The following is a 21,673-nucleotide window of genomic DNA, read 5'->3' as shown; positions in this document are numbered from 1 at the left end:
CGGCAGAGGGGAGAGCGAGACCTGGAGACATGCTTCCCGCCGCACCCCACTGCCTGCGTCCCCGCCCGTTCCCTCTGCAGGGAGGCTGGCTGTGCAGCCCTGCTTCCGGCCACACACCAGCTCTGGCCCTGGGGCCAGCTGGCCGGCCCCTCCCAGGTGGGGCCCCCAGCAATAAAGCAGAGTTAATAGTTGGCCTGTGTCTCCGGCTCCGGGGCGGCCTTGCACTTCACTCATTAACTCCTTATCTGCCCATCTGCCCAGCCCAGGCCTGGGGGGGTGGGGTGGGGTGGGGTGCAGAACAAACAGGACCGAGTATCCTCAGCTGAAGCTGAAGCGAGGACAAGGACAGGGTGCGGCTCACACAGCCCCGGGCGGGGGGGGGGGGGGGGGTCCAGGTCAGCGGGCGCTTCAGGTGGGCTCCCACGCCGGCCTCCCCTCTGTCCAGCCCTCTGCCACCAGGGCCCACCCCTTTCAGGTCACGGAGCCCTCTCTCGCCCCGCCGCCTCTGCTCCTGTGGGGGCCAGGCCCAGCCTTGGCGAGGGCGTGTGGGGGTTGGTGTCTAGGCTGCGCCTCGCTGCTCTGTCCCCGGGCGAGCCAGCTCTGCCCAAACCTCTCCTTTTCCTCTGGCTCCAGCCCTGAGCCAGCTGTATCAAAGGCTCTGGCAGGAACCGGAAGGACGGACGTGACGGGACCCTGCCCTCTGGAGCCAGAGGCTCTTTGAGGGGGAGCCGCGTGTCTGCTCCCCCAGCCCAGGGCCAACCAGGCAAGCTGGGAACTGTCTCAGGCCCACGGGTCGCTCTGTGGCGTCTTGGTCCCCATAACCCCCTGGGACGGCAGCAGTGGCCCCTGTACCCCAACCCGGTGACCGGCAGGTGGCAGAATCAAAGGAGTGAGTGTGCGGTCTGGGTGTGCAGACGAGGGGCAGACGGTTCGGGCCGCTTCAGCGCCCCTGGTCTGGAACGCGTTCTCCGGTCACTCTCCCCTTCCACACGCTCACAGCTCAGCCGGGTGGAAGCCCGGGCGAGCGCTGACCCAGTCGGCGACCCCCGTGGAAGTGCATCTCTCAGGCAAAGTCACCTAACTCGTCTGGGCCTCGGTTTGCTCGACCAGAGGGTGGGGGTGACGTGGGGGTCAGGAGGGGGAACGGGACCGTCGGCACGGAACCACGGGCCTCCCCGGCGGGGCCATCACAGCTCCGCTGCCTTGTAGCCCTCGGGCCCGGCCGCCCTGCCGCTTCTCCAGGACCCTGGGTGATGGCCAGGGCGCGGCCTCTACTCACCGTCGATGATCTCCTCCTTCACTTTGTGGAGCTCTCGCACCACCTCCTCGAGGATCTCCTGTTGGGAGCAGAGCCTCCAGGTGAAGGGACCCGCATGTCCGAGGGGCCCTCACCCGTGTTCCCACAAGGCAAGGATGGAGTGTGATTGAGGGACGGGACACCCCCAGTCCTGCTGCAGAAACCAGGGACGGCCCCGGGGGTGCGGGGAGCCCCGGGGCAGGCTGGAATGTCCGGAAGGGCAGAGGGATGCTCTTCTGACCAGGAGCATGGGCACCCCCTTCCCCCACTGCTGGCCACCCCGATGGGCCTGCCTACCCGCGTGCACCCGGCAGGGGCCCAGCCTCTGGCTCCTTCCCGACCTCTCAGGAAAGGACACACTCACCTGTTTCATCCGATCCAAATCTAAGGCATCCAGGGCCACGTCATTCACACCCCCCACCGGCTTCATCCTGGAGAGGATGGCAGGGTGCGTTAAGGTGGGGAGCCTGGCGGGCGCCCTCCACGCCGGGACCGCCTGGGGGAAGGCAGGCTGGGCGTGCCAGGGCCTCCAAGCTCAGCTGGGGACCACGCTTTTACTCCAGGCCACTCTTAAGCTTTGCTAAAAGGATCCCGATGTCCCGTGTCCACCTCAACAGGGTCGCATGGACGCTGTGACCGTATTCCCCAACCCAGGGGTCACTGGGGGCCCAATGAAGGGGTTGTTTTCTGGTTTGGGAGCTCGTACACGCAGGTGGCAATGCGGCAGTTACAGGTCACATGCTACCACCTCCGGAAAAAAATACTGGCAAGCTGCTCGGTGAGGGGTCTATGTTCCCGGCTGACCCGCAGCTTGGGGAGAACCAGGAACAGCGGTGTTAAATACACGCAGAATCCCAAAAAACACACGGTACACCCTCATCCTAAAGGCATCCACTTCCACACAAACCGGTGTCCTTGCTGTAGGTAACCGGTCCTTGGGTGTAACTTTCCCCCCAGGAAATGTGTTTGGATGTGGTTTTGCTCTTTGGAGGCAAAGGTTTCGGTCTCACGGATCGTACTTCTTTGAAAAGCTGCCGAACCGAGGTTAGCTAGTGGCGTGTGAACCGTCCCTGGGAAAATGTGGAGAAAATGCTCATCTGACCACTCGGCCTTTTAAAGCGGGGCGGTGGTGAGGAAGGTACGCCTTCTGGATCCCACTTATCTCCCGAGAAGAGAAGGGCGGTGGGAGCCTGCGGGTCCAGGGAAATGTGAGGCCCGAGCCGGCTCTGGGGACCGACGGGGTGAGCGTGGGCAGACACACATCGACCTGGCAGGGGTCAGTGCCAGGGACAGCGAGCACGTGAACCGAAGCGTGGGGCAGCCACTGGGGAAAACAGCGCAGAGGCCCCTCAAAAACGAACCCAGAGCCGTTTCTGGGTGTGTAGCTGAAGGGAAGGAGGTGGCCGTCCCGAAGACGGGCCCCCCAGGGGCACCGCGGCATTATTGACAGGAGCCGTGACGTGGGGACAAGCCAAGGATCTGTTGACAGACGGATGGGTAAAGAAGATGTGTCCACACACGGCGGAATACTACTGAGCCACCAAGAAGGGAGTCCTGCCGTGTATGACAACAGGGGTGACGTAAGGGCAGAGACGGACGCTATGTGATCTCGCTGATACGTGGACTCTGAAAAGGGAAACGCGTGGACCCAGAGTCGACCGGTGGCTGCCGGGGGCCGGGGGCCGGGTGAGGGAGGTCAAAGGGCACACCCCTCCAGGTGCAGACGAGAGAGTTCAGGGATGTGCTTTGTGGCATGACGACCACGGTGAACGCCACTGTGCCGTCTGCTTCACGGCAGCTAAGAAAGCGGATCTTGAGACCGTGAGGTGGTGGCTGTGTTAACTAACCTTGTCCCGGTGACCATGTCCCAATATATGTACAGACATCATCACCACGGTGCACACCTTAAACTTCTACAGTATTAGATGCCAGCTGTAGCCCAATAAAGCAGGGAAAGCAAACCACTGAATAAATAAAGTTTAGTGGTCCAGTGCCCAAACCTGGATTAAAAAAAAAAAACAACGAAGAGGTGTTCCTGGTCCCTCCTGGCTGAACTCGAGAAAGAGGCCGGGGTGGCTCTGAAGGAGGCTAAGGAAGTTTGGATCCTGACGGGGGAAGAGGGGTAGCGTCCATGCTGTGGTTCAAGTGTCTGTTCTAGCAGCAGTTTTCTGGGTCCCCTGGGCAGCCTGCTTCACCTCTCAGGGCCTCAGTCCCCCCACAGTCACCCCGAGAGGGACCCCTCTCTCGGGGGGCTCCACACGCCCTGCTCGGAGCCATCAGTGAAACCAGAGAACAGACTGGTCTTGGAGGTGGAGAGCCCCATTCCCGGTGGGAATGCCCTTGGGAGCGTCCTTGCCTGTTGAGGGGCACGGGCTGCCCTGGCGGCCTTGCCTCCTCCCAGGACCCTTCCTTTGGCTCCTGCCCCACTAGGGTCCCCCGTCCCTTCATAGCTGGAGTGAAAGCACTGGTCCCCCAGGGCTCCCTGCGTTAGAGCTCCAGGACGGGGGACACAGAACGAACCCAGACTTCCAGCCACGTGACCTCTCCTGGCCCCTCTACGCTCCCTGCCCTCAGCCCTCCCCACCTTCCACCACCTGCTAGCCACACTGGCCGGCTTCCGTCCTTGAGTTTGCCGGGTTGGTCACGGGGCCTTGGCACTTACCTCCTGCTCGGAAGGCTGTCCCCAAGCTCTCTGCAGGGCAGGCTCTTCCTTATCCAGGTCAAGTCCAATGCCACCTCTGAGGGGCCTGCCCCCGCCCACACGCTACAGCACTCTGTCCCCACTGTCTTCCGCAGAGCACGTCTCACAACTCACAGCTGCACACAGCACGTGGGCTCCTTGCAGGCAGAGACCTGCGGGCCCCGGCTCCGAACCTGGCTGACCTCCGAGACCTCGTCCTGATCACTGGCAACGTCACTGCCATTCCAGAGCCCGGCCGGAGCACTCTCAGATAGCCTTGTCTACTCTGCACGCTTAGGCTCAGATGCTACCTGTATCTGTGCTAAGTGCGGGTCCCCTTCAGTTTGTCGTGGGCAACAGGGACTTTTCTCAATATGGGTCCCAGAGACCTGCAAATTCAGGCCACGTGGCTGTTTGCCTCTGACTTTTGGAGACACCTCCGTTTCAAATACTCCATCCTGCTACCACACCAGCTTTTGGTTTGGGAAATGGTGAGTGTTTCTCGGGGGAGAGCTGTAGGCAGAGGAGGGAGGGAGGGGAGGCAGGGTGCCGGCTGGTCCCGGGATCAGCCGAAATGTGGGATGTGGCCACGGCCAGCGAGCACTTCCTGTGTCCGGCTGTTGTCTGCACAGCTGCTTTATAGGATGCGGGAGGAGTGGAGGCCCGCAGAGGCCGCCCGGCCTGGCCCGAAGTCACAGTCAGTGAGCCCAGAGCTGGGGTTCAAGGCCAGCCCCACGTTACTGCCCTCCCCAGGGCCCCACCTCTCGCTCTGCGAGGGGACAGCAAGGAGCAGGTGTGCACAGCCCTGAAGGCCCTCCTGCCTACCTTCCCCAGGTCTGAGGAACAGGCCACCCTTTCCCAGAGCAAACTGTTAGGTGACAGGACACGGGAGTTTGGGGGTGTTAGTCGCGGGCAGCGGACAGAGGAGGTCCACGGGACGGGGTTGTTCGGTACCTAGAGTGAGGCTGCGCCTGAAGGGGGCTCTTAGCTTCGGGGCTCTTTGCCACAGACGGGGTTCTACGGCACGGAATGAAACACACGTGTGAATTGGCCCGTCGCCCGCCTCGGCCCCGCCGGACGCACAGCTCGGCCTCCCCAGGGCAGCTCACCTGGACAGTAATGAGGACACGGGTTTCTCCACCGAGTTGCTCCGCTCCCAGGGCTTCCGGCCAGCCTCTGTCGATTCAGACAGGGGACGGAGAGCCTCAGAGCTGGGAGGACTCTCAGTGGCCAAACCAACCCCCCCCCCCCACCCCAGGCAGGAGGCCCCCCACCCGGACACTGAGGGCGCAGAGCTGCCCCAGCAGGAAGGTCTGCTTCGCGCTCCTTGTTCCCAGGCTCTCTTTGGCCCAGGATGGCCCTTGCAGGGTTGTGGATGGCACTGCTGTCACCTGGCATCGCCCCCCTCGGGACGGAGCTCCCACTCCCTGGACCTGGCTGACCCTGACTTGTGGCCTGGTTCTGAGTCCTCTCACCATGGCTGGGTCTCTTCTTGGAGTGAGAGCCTCTTAACCGTGACCTCTACAGTCAAGCCCCGACTATGGCAAAGGGCTGAGTGGAGCAGAGGAAGCCCGTGGCCTGGCTGCCCTCAGGGCAGCCCAGAGACTGCTCGTCCCCGCCCCACCGGGTACCAGCTGGTTCCCTCCCGCTCTGGCCCTGAAAGCTGTTTTTTCTTTCCATTTTCTTTCTTAAGTGGTGTTAAATTCCTATTTCGTTTACTTCAAAAGGTTTGTTGGACTGAATTGAATTCCCTGTCTTTGCAGAATGAGCAGAGGCAGAAGAAAACTCCCTAGGGGTGGCAAGGAAGCCACCTGAGGGTCTGAGGGGGGGGCCTCTCCCCAAAACCCCGCTCTGGGGCCCACGCTGGGCCTGCAGGCACAAGATCTGGGACCACATCCAGGCTCAGGCTGTGGCCCCGAACAAACCACGTCACCTCCTAAACTGGGACACAGCATACATAGCCATTCACTGGGGTGTGTGGTGTTCACGCATTCACCAAGATTCCACGGTGGCACCTTTTCAGAAGGGGAGGTCACAGGGAGGCAGCCTGGCCGGCAGAGCATCAGGACCGGAGGCAGGTGCGGCGGCAGGGCCACGCCCCCACGAGGCAGCCAGCAGCTGGCGAGAGCCTCCCTCTGCTGGGGTGTGGTGGCCTGTCTCCTCTCTGCCCCTCCCACCACTCTCGAGAGCACAGGCTTCAAGTAGGTGCCGAACAAAGGTCTGTTGAACGACCAAGTGACCAACCCCAGCGGCTTCTTCCCACTCTCCAGCCTCAAGGCACTCTTCTACGTGGACCCCTGCGCCCCGAGTGCCGACAGGGCTTCTGAGCAGGGTTTGGGGCTGTTTCTCCCCTACCCCATCACCAGCAGACTTCTTAGCAGCACCACAGTGAGCGAGGCTCACGGGTGATGACGGTTTCATCTAGCACGGCGGGCTCTTCGCAGGGAGACACGCGTGTGACAGGCGTGTTCCTCTTCAGAGCTCTGGCCCGAGGCCGGGAACCCCAGCCCCCCCCCCCCCCCCCCCCCCGGCTACTCCTCCCCCATGTGAGGGTTCTCATGCCCTCGGGACGTCAGCACAGGCGGTGGCTCCAGCACCTGCCCCCGCTCCTCCTGGAGGCTCAGGGCTTCCAGAAGACGTCAGGGAGACCCCACTGTGCCACCTCACCAGCCCTCACTGCTCATCTGTGGAGGGAGGCGGTCGGGACGCATCATCTTCCCGGAACGGCCCCCTCCTGCCCTCAGACCTCGTGCCTGGTGTGGGGCGGGACGCCGTCCCTTACCTGAGGAGTTGGGCGGCTGGCTGGCTGCTCGGGTCCCCGGAGATGGAGAGGTGCTCAGCTCTTCCTGAAACGGAAAAGAGAAGCTGTGCCCTCAGGGTCTGCTTAGAAAGGCCCGTCGGGGCAAGGGCAGGACGCCTCTGACCAGGTCACTAGCAAACCTTGGCTTTCCACATTTTCTAAGGAGCCCGTGTTACTTCTGTAATCAGCAGAACAGTGACTGTTATCAGCAACAAGCGAAAAGCCCTAATCTTGGTGGGGAAGTGGTCCAGCCTCTGGACAGGCAGGGTGGGGGGAGGCTGCAGGGAGACACGGTCTCCTGCAGAGCCGGGCAGACTTCTCTGTGATCTGCAACAAGCCCTTGCCGTCACTGAGCCCGCCACGGGCCCCTAGGGCTGACTCCTTGTGGGCCATTGTCCGCTGGCAGCCTTGGGCGGCCCGTGGGAGTGGCCGGGCAGGACCACGGAAGGGACTCCCTCTCTAGGCCTGGCTCCCTGCTCCACTGGCCGGCGTGAGGACCGGATGTCAGGTGGCCTTACGGGGCCGTGCACGTGGGTTGCAGCAGGGCCGGGCTCTGGGAGTTGAGGGTCAGGGCCGCCCACGGCACGGCCTTCACCCCAGACACCTGGTGGTGGGAGACCCCATTCACTTCTCTTTCACCGAGAGAGGAGGACGCGGTGAGAATCCCTTCTCTCTGCCCAACCAGCCTACAAGTTCATCAGTGTTGCTGTCAAAGTGGGCTCTAGAACCTGGCTCTGTCCTCAGTGCCCCTCTGCTAAAGCACCCACCGGTGGGGGGAGGCAGGCTTGACAGGTGAGCCAGGCAGGAGCCGGAGCCGGGCCGCCTCTCGCTGCCTCCCCGTGCCTCTGCCCACATCTCTACACGCAGTGCCTGGCCCACGGCAGGGCTCCGCGGAGGCAGGCAAATGCGTGTCTGCTCTGCCTGTGGAATGTGCGTGGTGAAACGCAAAGAAAGGAGGTGAATAACTCGACAACAAAAATGCTGATGTTTGCAGAGCGCCTGGGTGGCTCAGTTGCTTTAGCGTCTGACTTCGGCTCAGGTCATGATCTCGCGGTTCGCGAGTTCCAGCCCCACGTCAGGCTCACTGCTGTCAGCCTGTCAGCGCACAGCCTGCTTCAGATCCTCTGTCCCCCTCTCTCTGCCCCTCCCCTCTCCCAAAAAATAAATATTAAAAAAAAAAAGCTGATGCTTATCACACACATTTTGGAAGGATTTTATACTATTAAGAGAGGGGCATTTGTTAGGTAATAAAAATGTTAAGAAACACACACACACACACACACACACACACACACACACACACACACGATTGCTACATGGAGCTTTTGACCAGGCAGAGTCAACCACCCTGACGAGACTGAACTAGTGAATTCTGACCCGAAGCCAAGAACCGCCTGTGGGATTGCCTGGGCCACATTCTCTGTCAGCTGCTTCCCTCCCCTCTGGTCCATCTGAGGTGTGGGCCTCTTGGCCGGGACCAGGATGCCAGGCTCAGTGCTCCAAGCGGGAGGCCTCCCCCTCCCCCAACTGCAATCTGCCCCTGGGCAACGTGAACCTGTGAGACCCACTTGTCTCCAGACTGAGAACAGACCTGGCACCCATCAGCAGGCCCCAGGTATCTGTGGGGTGAATGAATAAACTCCCGGGGCCTCTGGCCCAGAGACGGAATGCTGTGCTGGGCCCTGGGTCTCAGCAAGAGTCTCCTCGGGCCTCTCATTTAAGGGAGGGCTGAGTAACTGAAACGGTGGGCATCCACACGTGTGCCCGGGCACCAGGCCCCGAAGGAGGTGGGCAAGAATGGAGGCTGCAGAGGTTAAAACAGAATGAGACACCAGGAGTTTTCGTTCAATGCCATCCTGTTATGCTTTCAAAAACAATTCAAACAGGGGCGCCTGGGTGGCTCAGTCGGTTGAGCGTCCGACTTCGCCTCAGGTCATGATCCCACAGTTCGTGGTTTCGAGTCCCGCGTCGGGCTCTGTGCTGACGGCTCGGAGCCTGGAGCCTGCTTCGGATTCTGGGTCTCCCTCTCCCTCTGCCCCTCCCCCCACTCATGCTCTGTCTCTCTCTGTCTCAGAAATAAATAAACGTTAAAAAAAATAATAATTCAAACAAATGCTCCCTTCACAGAGAAGTTCCCCTTTCTTCCCAAGCTAGGAAGGAGAGCACCACAGCACCACGTGGTACCATCCCGCTGGGGCCGGGGGCTCACACCCTCCTGCCCTGGACCCTGGGCCTGTCCTCAGAGCCAGTGGGCGGCAGGGCACCCACCCCACCTCCGGCCCCATATTCGGGGCTGTTTCCTTCTTTTAAACGAAGCTTGCTTGCTTTCCATTTGTTACTAAACCTAGTCTGTGCACATTGAGGAGCAGGGAAGAGACTCTGGAAGATCCTGAAAAAGGAAAGCCAGGGCCCGCTGCGAACCTGCTCCGGTGTGTGGGCTGGGGCCTGCTGACCGTGTGTGGGACTGCAGCAAGGGGAACCAGCAGGATCCCAAGGCTTATTCAAACCAGAAAGAAAAGTGGGGGTCAGAGGATGAGAACTCCCCACTGGGGGTGGAAGGTTTCTCCCAGAAGTCCCTGGGATTTGAACCCACTCTTCTTCTTGGAGCCGGGGATTTGGGGAGGTTGGGTGTTCTGAACGGGGCCGTGAGGCACATCAGTTGTCCAGCACAGACCGACTCAAGACTCAGATGCCCAAGCAAGGCCACACGGGCTTTTGGTACTGATGACTGCCCTGTGGCTCCCGGCCGGAAAGGTCTCTGCAGTTGTAGAAATTCGTGGGGAGTTACCGGGGCTGACTCCAGACTCCGTGCAAGGCAGGCGACATAGGGGCTTGGGCCACAGGTTAAGAGTGAGTCTGAACATTGGGGCGCCTGGGTGGCGCAGTCGGTTAAGCGGCCGACTTCAGCCAGGTCAAGATCTCGCGGTCCGTGAGTTCGAGCCCCGCGTCGGGCTCTGGGCTGATGGCTCGGAGCCTGGAGCCTGTTTCCGATTCTGTGTCTCCCTCTCTCTCTGCCCCTCCCCCGTTCATGCTCTGTCTCTCTCTGTCCCAAAAATAAATAAACGTTGAAAAAAAAAAAAATTTAAAAAAAAAAAAAAAGAGTGAGTCTGAACAAGCAAAAGTGTGTGTGCGGGGTTAAAGATCGAGTAGTGGGGAGCCTTACTTAGCCTGGGGTCTGGGAGGCTATCTTTTGGGGGATCAGTGTTTACACAGAGAAGTGTAGGCGAGCAGAAGCTAGCTGGAAGGGCTGACACACTGCACGTCCCCAGGCATGGGGGTCAGAGGAAGCCGGCTGGCAGGGCTGGAGCCCAGGGCTGTCCCAGGTTCGCCTCAGCTGATGGAAGCGGGGGTCGGGCGGCGCGAGGCAGTTCACTGGCTGGTTGTTTCTTCTGGCTCCCATTACTGAGACGCAACCTGTATGCCCTTATGGTTAAGGTCTAAGCTCAGCCACTGCAGCAGGGGCCTACTTTTGTTAGAAAAGCTTAACGGGGGGGAAAGAGAATTAGCCACTCCTAGGGGAAGCAGATGCTTGGAACCTGTGCAGCCAGACTGGGCTCCAGGAGGTCTGCTAAGGACAACAGCTGGAGTCCCTGTGTCCTCTGTCCCGCTCGCCTACAGCTCCTGCTGGAATTGATGGACTCAAGTGAAGTCTTTAAAAACCACTTGAGAAATGATTTGAGAACGAAAACCGCCCTGGTCTCCCAGCACACGGTGCCTACCGCGAGCGTGCTCCCTGAACCCCGAATCCCTGGCAGAGGCCAGGCCCCGTCTGCACGGCCCCTCTGAGCTCCCAGGCTCCAAGCTTTCCCCTCGTGGCTCTCCCGGGCTAGCTCCTGCTTCCCTGCTTCTTGCCTGACCTCAGATGTTGTGAGGACCAGGGCAAAGCCCTGCCACCCGGAGTGAGGGAGGGACAGACATGAATGCTCCCCTGGCTCTTCTGTCCCCTCTGCCTCCCCAATTCTCTTGTCCCTCCTGTGAACCACCTGGTGAAATTTCTACCACATGTACATGCAAACCAGCCATGCCCCTCAGGGCCCCAAAGGCCTGGTCTCCTCACACTGGTGGGGAAGCTGGGGGCTGCTTACCGTTTGGCTCTCATCTTCCTTTTTATCAGCCGGCTTGTCTGTTTGGGAGGCTGCTTTTCTCCTAGCATGAGGGGAAGAAGGGTACACATCAGCTCCTGTTTTCACGCTGACCCAGATGCCTCTGCTGGACACCGCCTGGCCCTCAGAGGAATCTGTGGGGGGGATCTGACCCGTTTTGTGTGAAGGAGGCAATTGTTTGAGCAGCCACGGCAATGCCTAGGTGAGCGTCCGGGCCTCTGTCCTTGTCCCATGACCCTAAACACAAAACTGGTCTGGGAAGGGAGAACAGGGTCTGGGGGACATTCTAATCTCTGTTTATGGCACCTGAGGAGTGGAAGAAATTGGTTTGCAGCCTGTCCAGGTTCCCCAGGGGACTCGGCTGGGCTGGGGTGGCAGCCATTCTCCCAGGACACTCGAGGCCGGGCCCTGTGGGACAGGGAGAGGTGCCCCTCGGTCACAGGTCAGGGCTGTGGGAGCATTCTGTCTTCAGACTGACTGGCTTAGGTAGCCGAATCCCGCTACCTGTGGGAAACCTTTTTCCATGACCTCTTCCTATCTCGGACCTTAGCCCTGCAGCCGCCCCCCTCCCCCTTTCAGATCCAGAACACCACTGTGAGCCTGCCCCTGCCCAGAGAGGGCAGGGCCCTGAAGAGCTCCAGCTGATGCTCTCCGGTCGCTCCGCACACTCCCCACCTGCACGGACCCCTTCTCATATCCTCTAAAGCCCACCCCTACGTTTTGGCCTCAGTGGTCATCTATACCTGGCTGACTCCCAGATCTGCACACACACCCCTGATAGCCCCCAGAGATGTGCTGTCAGGGATCTCCCACTGTGTGAAGCCGCCACAGCACTCAGCACCCGGGAGGTGAGGCTGTCAAGCCGAGAGATGGGCCCATGGGGCGTCTCTCCTCCCGGAAACCCAGGGGATCCCCCCCCCACCAACCTCTTCCTCACAGAGTGGAGCCAACCCTGCCTGTGCCTCGTAGCTCAAGTCTGTCCTCCCGTCTTCACTTCCAACACCTAGTGCCGGCCTGCAGTGCCTCTTCCTGGACAACAGCAGCCCCCTTGCTGGGCTGCCCACTGCCACTTTGTTCCACGACACTCTGTCCTCACCCAGAGCCAGCATTGAATTTTCTGAAGCCAAGAGCGGGCCGGCATGCCAGTCCCGGGAGGGCTCAGGACATAGCTCTTGTCCACGCCGAGTTTCCCGTCTGAGCCCGGCTACTGGGAGGGAGACCTCGCCGCTGGGACCCCACTGCAGGGAGGGAGACCCCATCGCTGGGACCCCACTGCTTGGAGACCCTGCTGCTGGGAGAGAGACACGGCCCCAGGGGAGGCAGAAACTCCCTTCCAACCTTCATCGAAACAACAGCCTGCGGGGGCTCTGTCACTACGGCTCCAGGCAGCCCCCGCCGCGGGGTGGGCTTCAAAGAGTGGCTCGCTGAACCCTTGTGGGCGCGGTGCACCCGTGCTTGTTCTTGGCGGGGCCTCGACCGTCACGCCAGCGTCCGGGCGTCTCACGGGCTCCTGGCGACATTGGCCTTTTCCTGTCCTCAGGAACTTCCTCTGTGTTTGGTCTGAACCATCTAGGCCTGTTATTATTAACGCGTCGGTTTTGGACTTGAGAGAAGCAGGACTATTTTCTTTTTGAACAACATCTATTTTTATACAAGGCCCGTCCACCTCTCTGGGGTGAAGCCCTGCACGCCTGCAGACAAGGCTTGTTCTCACAGCCCGACCTTCCGCCACCCTCCACCACACCCTGGGCTCTAGGCCCGGTGGGTCTCTAGCCTCCCCAGTATCGGAACACTGCCCGCTCGCCTCGGCTGGGAGGAGGGCTCTCCTTCCGGGCCGTGCCCCTGTGGAGCCTCCCCCGTGAGGCCCTCCTGGCTCGCCCGGGGGCGGCCGGCACTGGTGTGCGAGCCTCTGCTCTGCTGCGTGACGACTGCTCACAGTCTGTTCCTGCCCTTGGTGACCCACGCGTGCCGTGGATCAATCTCCTGGCTCTGTCCGCCACCCCCGGCCGTGTGAGCAGAGGCCCGCCGGCCCCGTCCTGCCGCAAAGCGCCAGGGCACCTACCTGCGCTCTGGGGACCCGTTTCCCCCCCTCGCCCTCACAGAGCCGTGGCCAGGGCAACACAAAGCCCCGGCCCAGGGGAGTTCCCACTCAGGGTTAGCCCACCTGGAGGGCAGTGGGAGTGCCTGACAGTAAGAGAGGTCGGGGGCGGGGGCCCGGTGGGAGGGGGGCCCAGAGGCTGCTTATGCGGACACGAAGGAGCACTCCCACAGGGGGGTCTGCTCCTGAGCCCCCCGGTGCCCGGGGAGCATGGCATTCGCAACCTACGTCGGCACGTTCCTGCCGCCAGGCCACGCTGACGAGTAAGATCCAGGCTCTGCGACCCTTCTGAGGAGCTGCCTGGCCTCTCCGCCCGCTGCCGTTTCAGCTGGGGGACGCCCAGGAGGCACGGGGACAGGCTGACGGCCTGGGGCAAGCTGGCGTCACGGCTGCTGGTGTGGACGAAGGGGCTGACCGGGCCCCGGGCCCCAGAGCCCAGCCGCGACGCGGGTGCCACTCTTGTCCCATCCCCCGGGGTGGTGCCCTCGGGACTCCCGCCACTTCAGAAGGCTCCCCCGTGTCCTCCGTGATGGCCCCGCAGGACCGGCCCCGCAGCACGCGTTCGCCGTTGTCACTCGGAGCGGCTCCAGCAGTGAGACTGTGTCATTTACGTCGGGATCGTAAGTGTGGGGCATGTGCCTCTCTTCCCCCGAACTGGTCTCTGAGATTATCTCCAAATTTCTGTCCACTCAGGACGAGGCTGGTACGCGGAGGATGCGTCAGTAAACGCTGTCACACCCAGATGAGGAAGGGCTGGGAGGTCAGGGGACTCTTCTGGGCCCGATGCCTCAGGCTGACCCCCTGAGAAGGGGAACTTAACAGTCCCCTGCTGGGCTGAGTCCAGGTGGCGGTGGGCCCCGGGGCCGGGCAAGGCCTGCGCTTTGATGCTAAGGAGCAGGAGACCCCTGACAAGTAGCTGCGTCTGGGGCAGGGGGGACTGGACACCCACCTCTTGGCCAACAGCTTGTTCATTTCTTCCATGAGGCCTCCTCCTCCACCCCCACTGCTCGCTCGGTTGGCGTCAGACTTAGAGGTCCCGCTGGGGCTGGAGCCTCCGGACGCATCTTCTGGCTGAAGGGTCAGGACACCACATTTTAGTCCGGCGTCTGGGGTGGGACGTCACCGGGGGGCGGGGGGTGCACGCAAGGGTGGACGGGACCCCTACGATGGAGGCGCTGGAAGAGGCCCTCAGCCCTCGGGTCCCGTCCCCCCAGCCCCGCCGGAGACTCAAGCAGAGTCCAGCGAGGCACCAGGATTGGCCGGTCGCAGTCGACAGACACTCCCCAGGTCTGCTGGCCCCTGTCAGCGCCCTTGCCAAGGCGGGTGTGTCATGACCGGGAGGAGGGGGACCTCTCGGGAAGGAAGCCAAACTCTGTCTCGCGGGTGTTCTCAGAGCCACAGCTGCCCTCAGCTGCCCTGGGGCCGCTCCCCCTTCCGGGCCACCCCAGACGTGCTGGGACAGGCGGTGGGTGGGGTGCGGCTGGCCTCCAGGGTCGCGGGGGAAGCAGGATGGATTCAGATCCAGGAGACCCGGGGCTGAGTGCGAACCCTGCAGCTGACGGGCTGGATGGCAGGCGAACCGCTTCCCCGCCGATGCCTCAGTTCTCGTCTGCGAGGCCTCCCGCCCCACTCGTGACGGTCAGCAGCAACCGCCAGCACCTTGTGGCTGGTGTGGCACCGCGTGGCAGGGGTGGCGTCTAGGCTGGGGGCCTTTCCCAGCGTCTGGTGGACGAGGGCAGTTCGAAAGGGCCCCGGGCCGGCCCGCCCACACCCAGGGACGCTTACCCGCTGGACTCTCCTCAGCTTGGCCCCAGCCAAGGCAGCGGCCAGTCCTGACACGGAGCTCTCGTCGTGGCTGGCGCCCTGCGCTCCTCCGGCTGGCAGTGGGGGTGGGGGAGGCGGAGTGGCCCCTGCGGGTGGAGGCGGGACAGGGGGCGGAGGCGGGGGTGGGGGCCCACTACAGGAGAGGGGGGCGCTGGCTGCAGACGAGGGGTGCCCTGGTGGGAGGATGGGTCCTGAAATACAAGGGTGGGGCTCAGTCAGGTCCCAGTCCCCAGCTGGTGCTCCCCTGGGAGGACGGACAGCAGGCAGCCTGCTCCTCTGAGGGACAAGCTCAAGGTTGCCTCTTCCAGGAAGCCCCCGCAGGACGCACCTAGCCCTGGTCTAGTCGCTCCCTCCGCTGGTCTTCCCAGCATTCCTTGAGCTCAGCTAACTTTCTCTAGCTCCTGTCGTGGTCTTCCCGTGACAGACGCGCTCTGGTGCGTAACTCGTTTTCCGTCTCCGTACCTAGCTTTACCCTGGGCACCGGCAGAGGTAGGTCCCTCAGATGCCGTTGTGACCGACCGTGGCCTCGGGGGACCGAGGCAGGTACCCACGGTCGCAGGGCCGACCGGGGCACGTGTCAGGGAGCAATGCAGAGGGCCGGGCAGTCCTCTGTCCACCATCCAGCGAGCCCTCCCTCCGGGGCCTACTGAGCTCCACCGCGTGCTCAGCACCATGCCGGGCGCTGGGGAGGGCGGCCACAGGCTCTCTGCTCATGGCCTCGCAGGGAGGCGGTGAGCCGGTCCCACAGAATGGCAACTGCTACTGGGGGAGGCCCGTGGCGCCATCTCGGCACACGAAGAGGGGTTCAACTTCAGGGCCAGTTCAGAGAAGACGTCCTCGGGGACGTGCCCACGGTGCCGGGACAGCGACAGAGAGCAGGAGTCAAGTTTGGTGAAGGAGGGAGAAGAGGACGGGGAGTGCCGGAGAGGCACCGGAGAGGTGCAAGGAGCCACCAGGTCTGCGGGAACCGGGCCTGCGCACTGGGGGGCCAGCCTGCCCGGGAGGGACGGGAAGGGGGGACACGTGACGAGGTCAGCTGCGCATCAGCAACGTGGAGGGTGGACCAGAGCGGGGCGGGGTCCCGGAGGGCGTCGAGGTGACAGGGGGTGCTAGAAGCCAGCATTTGCACCAGCGGGGGCTCCCGTCACTGGGGCAGGGGCCGGGGCTCGGTTTTCTCATCAGTAAGCCAGGGGGACACGCGCCTGCTTACTTCACGGGGCGTCTGAGAGAAGTTAGCAGAACGAGGGACATGGAAACACTCTATTGAAGTCCTGGGCTTACTAATCAACACTGTCACCCTTCAGCGAATCTTCTGCTGTCCTGTGCCGAGTTCCACTCAACCGCTGGGATAACACTGCATCTCTGGAGGGCTTCTGACTCCCGGGGCAGGCGGGGCCCTCCTCCGTGTGTCTTTATATCTCACACTAACTTGGCCACCACGTGTGCACTGGGATGATCCGGGGTCCTTGGCCGGACACTGGGCTCCCTGGGGCAGGGGCGGCATCTGCCTTGTCCGTCCCTGCGTGTCCCTAGCCCTCAGCACGGTGCCGGAGACAAGGCCCGTGGCCGCTGAGTGTCTGCTCAGCCAGTGAGTGGTGGGGGGCAAGGGCCGGGCCAGGCTGGGCTACTCCCCTTTCCCCAGCTCTGTTGTCTTTCACCGGGCGTGACCGTGACACGTGGAGATGGACGCAACCAGAAGCTCTTCACACCCGAGGCGCCCCGGGAAGGGCGGGGTGTGGCAGGGGGCGGGGAGCGGTTCCCAGAGGGGGTCTCACCTGTGGCTGAGGTTCTTCTCTCTAGAGACTCCTGACGCTGTTGCTGGTGCTGGGTCTGCTCCATCACTTGTCTGAAAGACAACAATGGCAGAGCGGGTCTGACCTCGCGATGCCGAGAACAACGTGGCTCTGTGTGCGGGAGCCCGGGCTGCAGAGTCGGGTTCCGTTGGCATTCCCTGAGAGCCCCGGGCTGGGGGCCCTGGCAGCGAGCTTGCCTCGTCCGCCCTGGCCCTGACGGCCGGGCGTGCTGCCCTCACTTCAGGGAGGTGGGGCACGTGACTGGTTCCAGGTCCCCAAACAGGCGAGTGCCAGCAGGCCCCCTCGAACAGTCCCAGGCACACCTGGACGGGGCTCGGGCGGCCATCCGGCTGAGTGACCGAGCTTTTCCCCAAGCCGGACGTGCCCACCTGGCTTTGGGGGCCCTGGGGCCGCAGCAGACCTGACCTCAGGGTCGTTCATTCTCAGGACACCCGACTACGTTCCCCGGAACGAGTTTCAGGCGTCGCCGGTTGCCAGGAGAAGCGGACGCGAAGGCTGCCTGTCCTCATTCTTCCTACCACAGAGCCAGCCGCAGGCCAGGCTTCCATCAGAGAGCCATCTGGTACGCTCAGTGCACTGCTCTGTGTGCCTCGGCGGGAACTGACCTCCTAGCTCCCGAAGGCAGAGCGGCCTCGGGTGCTCGTAAAGGCGGGTCGAGTGAGGACACTGGCCCACAAATAGGTCCTCAGAATCCGGGACTGAGGTGCTGGGGCAGACCGGGGACAGCAGCAAGGCTTCAAGTCGGCGCGAGCCAGCTCCACTTAGCTCTGCCCACGAAACACGGGGTCGGGGGATGCTCTCACACCTCCTCCGGGCTCAGCGGGAGAGGGCACCGGAGGCACGCGGTGGTCTGGCCGTGGGCGGGGGAGGCGGGGAGGCGGGGAGGGCGGCCGGCAGGGCGGGAGGGTGCTGGCCTGGCGTCCGCAGGCACCCTCGGTCTGCGGTGAGCTGGTGCCGGTCCGGGGCCGGCCCCGCGCCTGGCCCGTGGCTGCTGCCCAGTAAGCGCTTTGCGAAGCAACGAGTACACGGGCTCGTCCAGCGGCTGGCGCACAGTACCTCCTCCGGAGGGGACCGCTAGTGGGAGGGGCCCTTCTGGCTCCTGCTCTGGGAGCACGGCTCTGTGACCGCGGGTAGGTCACTCCCCTTTCTTGGGCCTCTTCTCCGCAAGGTAAGCACGAGGGCACGTGCTCTCGGGGGCTCCGGTGAGGACGACAACGTGCGAGCCCAACGAGATGGCGGAAAAGACCCTGCTGGTAGGAGAGGCTGGGAGAGCTCCGGCCGTGTCTGCATCAGCGTCTCTACCAAACTGCGGCGGCGTCACCCGGAAGAAGCTCCAACCTTCCCAGCAGGATCCATAGGCTCAGAAGCCCTTGGCAAAAGGGAGGCTTTTGGAAGTACTTAAAAATCAGGTGTGGGCTTCAGACCCTGTTTGTGAGCGAACAGAAGGCTCCTGTGCTCGGAATGGCCACCGCACGTCTGGCCCCACGTGTCACCTCTCCCCTGGCCTCCCTTCGTGTGAGATGACCAGCAGGAGCAGGGTCCCCTGCCCTGTGGCCTGGGTTGACTCCTGCAGTTCACAGAGGGGCCTGCAGGGGATGCTCCGGCCCACGGACAGCAGACTGCAGGCGGCCTTGCAAAGGAACTCTGGACTCGGCTGGTGGGTCAGGGGAACGCAGGGTGGTGTTTAACCAGTTCTCAGGGATCTGTTTGGACTCATCTGCCCCGAACAGTCATCCCTGGGCCCGGTGGGGCTCACGCACGCCCCTCTCGGGGTGGAGGCAGCCAGGGTACCCGGCAGAGCTGGGACCACGCTGGCTGTCAGTCCTGGTTCCACCTCTAACTGCTCATGACTTTGGGCAAGTCCTTTCCACTCTCAGCTTCAGCGGGCTCGTGTGAGAACAGTACCAGCAACAGGAACCCCGGAGGGTCAGCGTGAGGGGTAAACGAGGCAAAGCCTGTAAAAGCCTTTCATAAACTGCAACACGCTCTATCCTGAGAGGCCAGGAGACAGGCCCAGGGAACCGAGAGACGAATGGGAACTGATAAAAGGAGCCTCCCCCGCCTGTAGGCAGTCTAGAAGCACACTGCCATCTTTACCTCATTTCATGGAGGTGAGCAGAGCAAGGATTATCACTGTTCTCTTCCAGTGGGAGACTGAGGTCTAGAGCAGGAACTTGCCAGGGTTACAAAGTACACCGTTGGGGCCAGAAGGCACCCAGAGGTTACGGAGTTGTGGCCCTCGCTCCCTAGAGTGGGTGACAGGCTAGAGGAAGACAGGCCCCGGAGACCCTCACAGCTCCCCGACTCCTGGCCCAGGGTTCCATGTGAGTCTGGCTGCAGGCCCACCCCCACCCCAAGAACCTCGGCACAGCCTGGCTCCAAGCCTATCAGAGGGGCAGAGCCCCTGGCCCCGCCTTCCCTGGCGACGTGACCTGGGGAGGCTGCTCCCTCCTTGGCCACCGCGGTCTCTTCTATAACTTCAGGACAACGGCACTGGCCCTTCCTCCCTGTCTGAGCACTTCAGAAGCTCCTTGGAGGAGTTGGGGGTCACCTTACGGCCCATACTCCACGGACTGGCAAACGGCAACAACACAGCCTTGGTCAAGCTGTCGAAAAGCTGTGATCCCCAAGGGCGCTCATGGCCTTTGTCCACCTTAATCTCAGGTGGGAGGGGAGGGGGCAGGGGATTAAGATCCTCCTGAAAGGCTGTGGCACCCGCCCGAGGCCACAGGAGGGTCGCGTCCGCCCATCTCCAGCAGGGTGGCCTCGGCCGCGTTACTGCACCCTCCCCAACATCACAGCTATCCCTACACATGTGGGAGGGCTGAGTTCAGTCCCAGGGACGCACCTAGGATGCCGCAGACCGGCCGTCCCCATGAGGCCACATGTTCCCTTCCTCGCTCTGGCCAAGCAGCCACAAACGTGCTCCCTCTTCCCTCTGGTCAAGCCTGTCCACCTCCCCCCGCCCCGCCCCCCGCCCCAGTGTGTGTCTCTGGGGTCCTGGCCCTGCTGGGCAGGGGGTTACCTTCTCTGGATGTCCATCTCGTCAGGAGAGGGGCCATTCTGCACCTGACGCTGGGTGGAGGGGCCTGCGGGGCAGAGAAGCACAGTGGTTAGTTAGTGGGTAGAAAGGCCCCGGCAGACCAACCCGCAACGCTCCCCGTCTCTGCTCTCCCTGGCCTGCAGGAGACCCCCTGACCTCTCAACAGGTACACCACCATCCCTATCCTGTCCCCCTCAATCGCCTCTCTGCCCATCTCGGCGCTCTTCTCTCGGAGCCAGCGAACGGGACCGCGTTGCTCACACGGCCGAGACGGCCCTTCAGCTGCAGAGACCCCCTCCTTCCCTCTCAAGCTGTGTTTGCTGCGACCTCACGTCCCTCCGTGGTTCCGGCCTCTGCACGTCCTACAAAGCCGTTCCAACCCAAATCGCCAGTGTGCTCGGCATCGCCAAAACCCAAAGGAGGCATTCCGTCCCGCCCCCTTCTCTCTGGCCCGCCCTTTGGGCACAGGAATGGCCCTGGCGGCGGGTTAAGCGTCAGAGCCAGGGATTTCGCACCTGGTCTGGAGGCGCCACAGCCCGCGCTCCTCACCGAGGCGCGGGGCCCTCCTGCCTGCATCTAGGAGCCTGCGGCTGTGGGTGGGAAGGAGACAGCGAGGCCCAGATGGCAGAGGCTGTCACTGAGCGACCGCGAAGCCTTCCGGGCCACACCCTCGCCCTGGACCCTGAAGGCAGGGCCCAGGGCAGTCCAGGTCGGCTGCCTGTGCCCTATGTTCGGGTGGGGGCTGGTGCGGTACCACATTTACAAGAAAAGGCAGGCTTCTGCCCCAACCTGAGAAAGAGCTGATTGTTCCTGGTCTTTGCCAGCTCAGGTGTCACTGGGGAGCTGCACAGAGTCAGTGACAGGGCAGAGAATCTGGGCAAGTGGGTCTCATACTTCACTGACGGCACAGGGAAGGGGTTTGTCTCCTCCCGGGGATAAAGTGGCAGTGACGCTCAGCCCACAGCAAACTCCATGACATACAGAAGGTTCTCCCACAGGCGCTTCAAGCCGCTGAGGGATTAGCAGGTTGTCCCCCGGATCAGGGGCACGGCGGGACAGAGAGCAACAGAATCTCAAAGCTGAAACAGATCGTCTGATTCCAGGGCAGCCTCCTGCCCGGCCCAGGAGTGTCCTGTGTGCCTCCCAGGCAGGTAGCTACCGGAGCCCCTACCTCCCACGAGACCACGTGCTCTCTCTTACACCGAGGTCTCAAGCCTGCCCACCCTCGGAGGCCCTGTCTCCGCCATCAGGAGGGACACAGCATGGGTGGAGTCTTTCCACGCCCAGAGTGAGCCTCCACGTCCGGCTGTTTCTGGACCTTGCCGTCCTGGGCCCCGGGATCCGTTCCGGTCAAGTTTTCGGTGAGCCTTGCCTGGCTGGTGTCCTGGCTCTGGTGTGAATGTTTCAGCCGGGGAAGGAGGAGGACCCGGGTGGTGGGCGGTGGGCCCGCTGCTTGGTGGGAGGAGATGGCCTTGTGGGAAAATGCCTCCCTGGGTGGACCCGGCCGGCCCCGCCCCCACTCATTGGTGCCTTGGCTGCCGTCAGACGGTGGCCAGGAGACGGTGCCTGCACACTTTTACAGACGCGACCTTCGCAAGGATCTGGCGTGGCGGCCTGGCACCCGACGGGCGCGAAACCAACGCTAGTTTTCTTTCCCTGTCTCTAAACGCATGTTTAAAATTAATTAATTAGCATGTAATTGTGCTCTTTTTTAAAAGTCGGTTTTTCTGGCTATAAACAGCACGTGATGTGTGTTCGGTGCGCGCATCAGAACAATTAAAACAAATTACAGGACGAATCCTCGCCGGGGATCTTCTCTCTACTACTGGGCGAGGCCCAGGTCTTGGGGCCGCTCCCTCCTCGTGCTCAGGACCAGGAACACAGTGCCGCGTGCGCGGTGCAGGCACTTTCCCCATTCAGTGACAACTCCTCCCCACTCTCGCGGCCCTGGCAGGCAGCCCCCGCGAGGACCCGTGACAGGCAAGGGCGTGGCCCGGCAAGGGGAAGTGACCCG

The 21,673-nt window shown here is 62.5% G+C and overlaps 1 protein-coding gene across 4 annotated transcripts in view; it reads right to left on the bottom strand.

Moving 5' to 3' along the window:
* The window catches only part of EVL (Enah/Vasp-like), a 152,259-nt gene that overhangs the window by 1,164 nt on the left and 129,422 nt on the right, over positions 1-21,673 (bottom strand). For 3 of the 4 annotated variants that reach the window (XM_047864569.1, XM_047864566.1, XM_047864568.1), the window contains exons 4-13: positions 19,642-19,705; positions 16,578-16,648; positions 14,764-14,993; positions 13,928-14,049; positions 10,863-10,923; positions 6,760-6,823; positions 5,087-5,153; positions 4,932-4,994; positions 1,662-1,728; positions 1,280-1,337 (exon numbers count right to left, since the gene is read on the bottom strand). In XM_047864569.1, coding sequence (XP_047720525.1) covers positions 1,280-1,337; positions 1,662-1,728; positions 4,932-4,994; positions 5,087-5,153; positions 6,760-6,823; positions 10,863-10,923; positions 13,928-14,049; positions 14,764-14,993; positions 16,578-16,648; positions 19,642-19,705 — 867 coding nt within the window. The remainder of the gene's footprint in view (positions 1-1,279; positions 1,338-1,661; positions 1,729-4,931; positions 4,995-5,086; positions 5,154-6,759; positions 6,824-10,862; positions 10,924-13,927; positions 14,050-14,763; positions 14,994-16,577; positions 16,649-19,641; positions 19,706-21,673) is intronic. The other variant, XM_047864567.1, reaches the window with a different exon arrangement.

This window comes from Prionailurus viverrinus, chromosome B3 (assembly GCF_022837055.1).
Source record: "Prionailurus viverrinus isolate Anna chromosome B3, UM_Priviv_1.0, whole genome shotgun sequence".
Lineage (NCBI taxonomy): Eukaryota > Metazoa > Chordata > Mammalia > Carnivora > Felidae > Prionailurus > Prionailurus viverrinus.
This window is presented reverse-complemented; position numbering and strand designations above follow the sequence as displayed.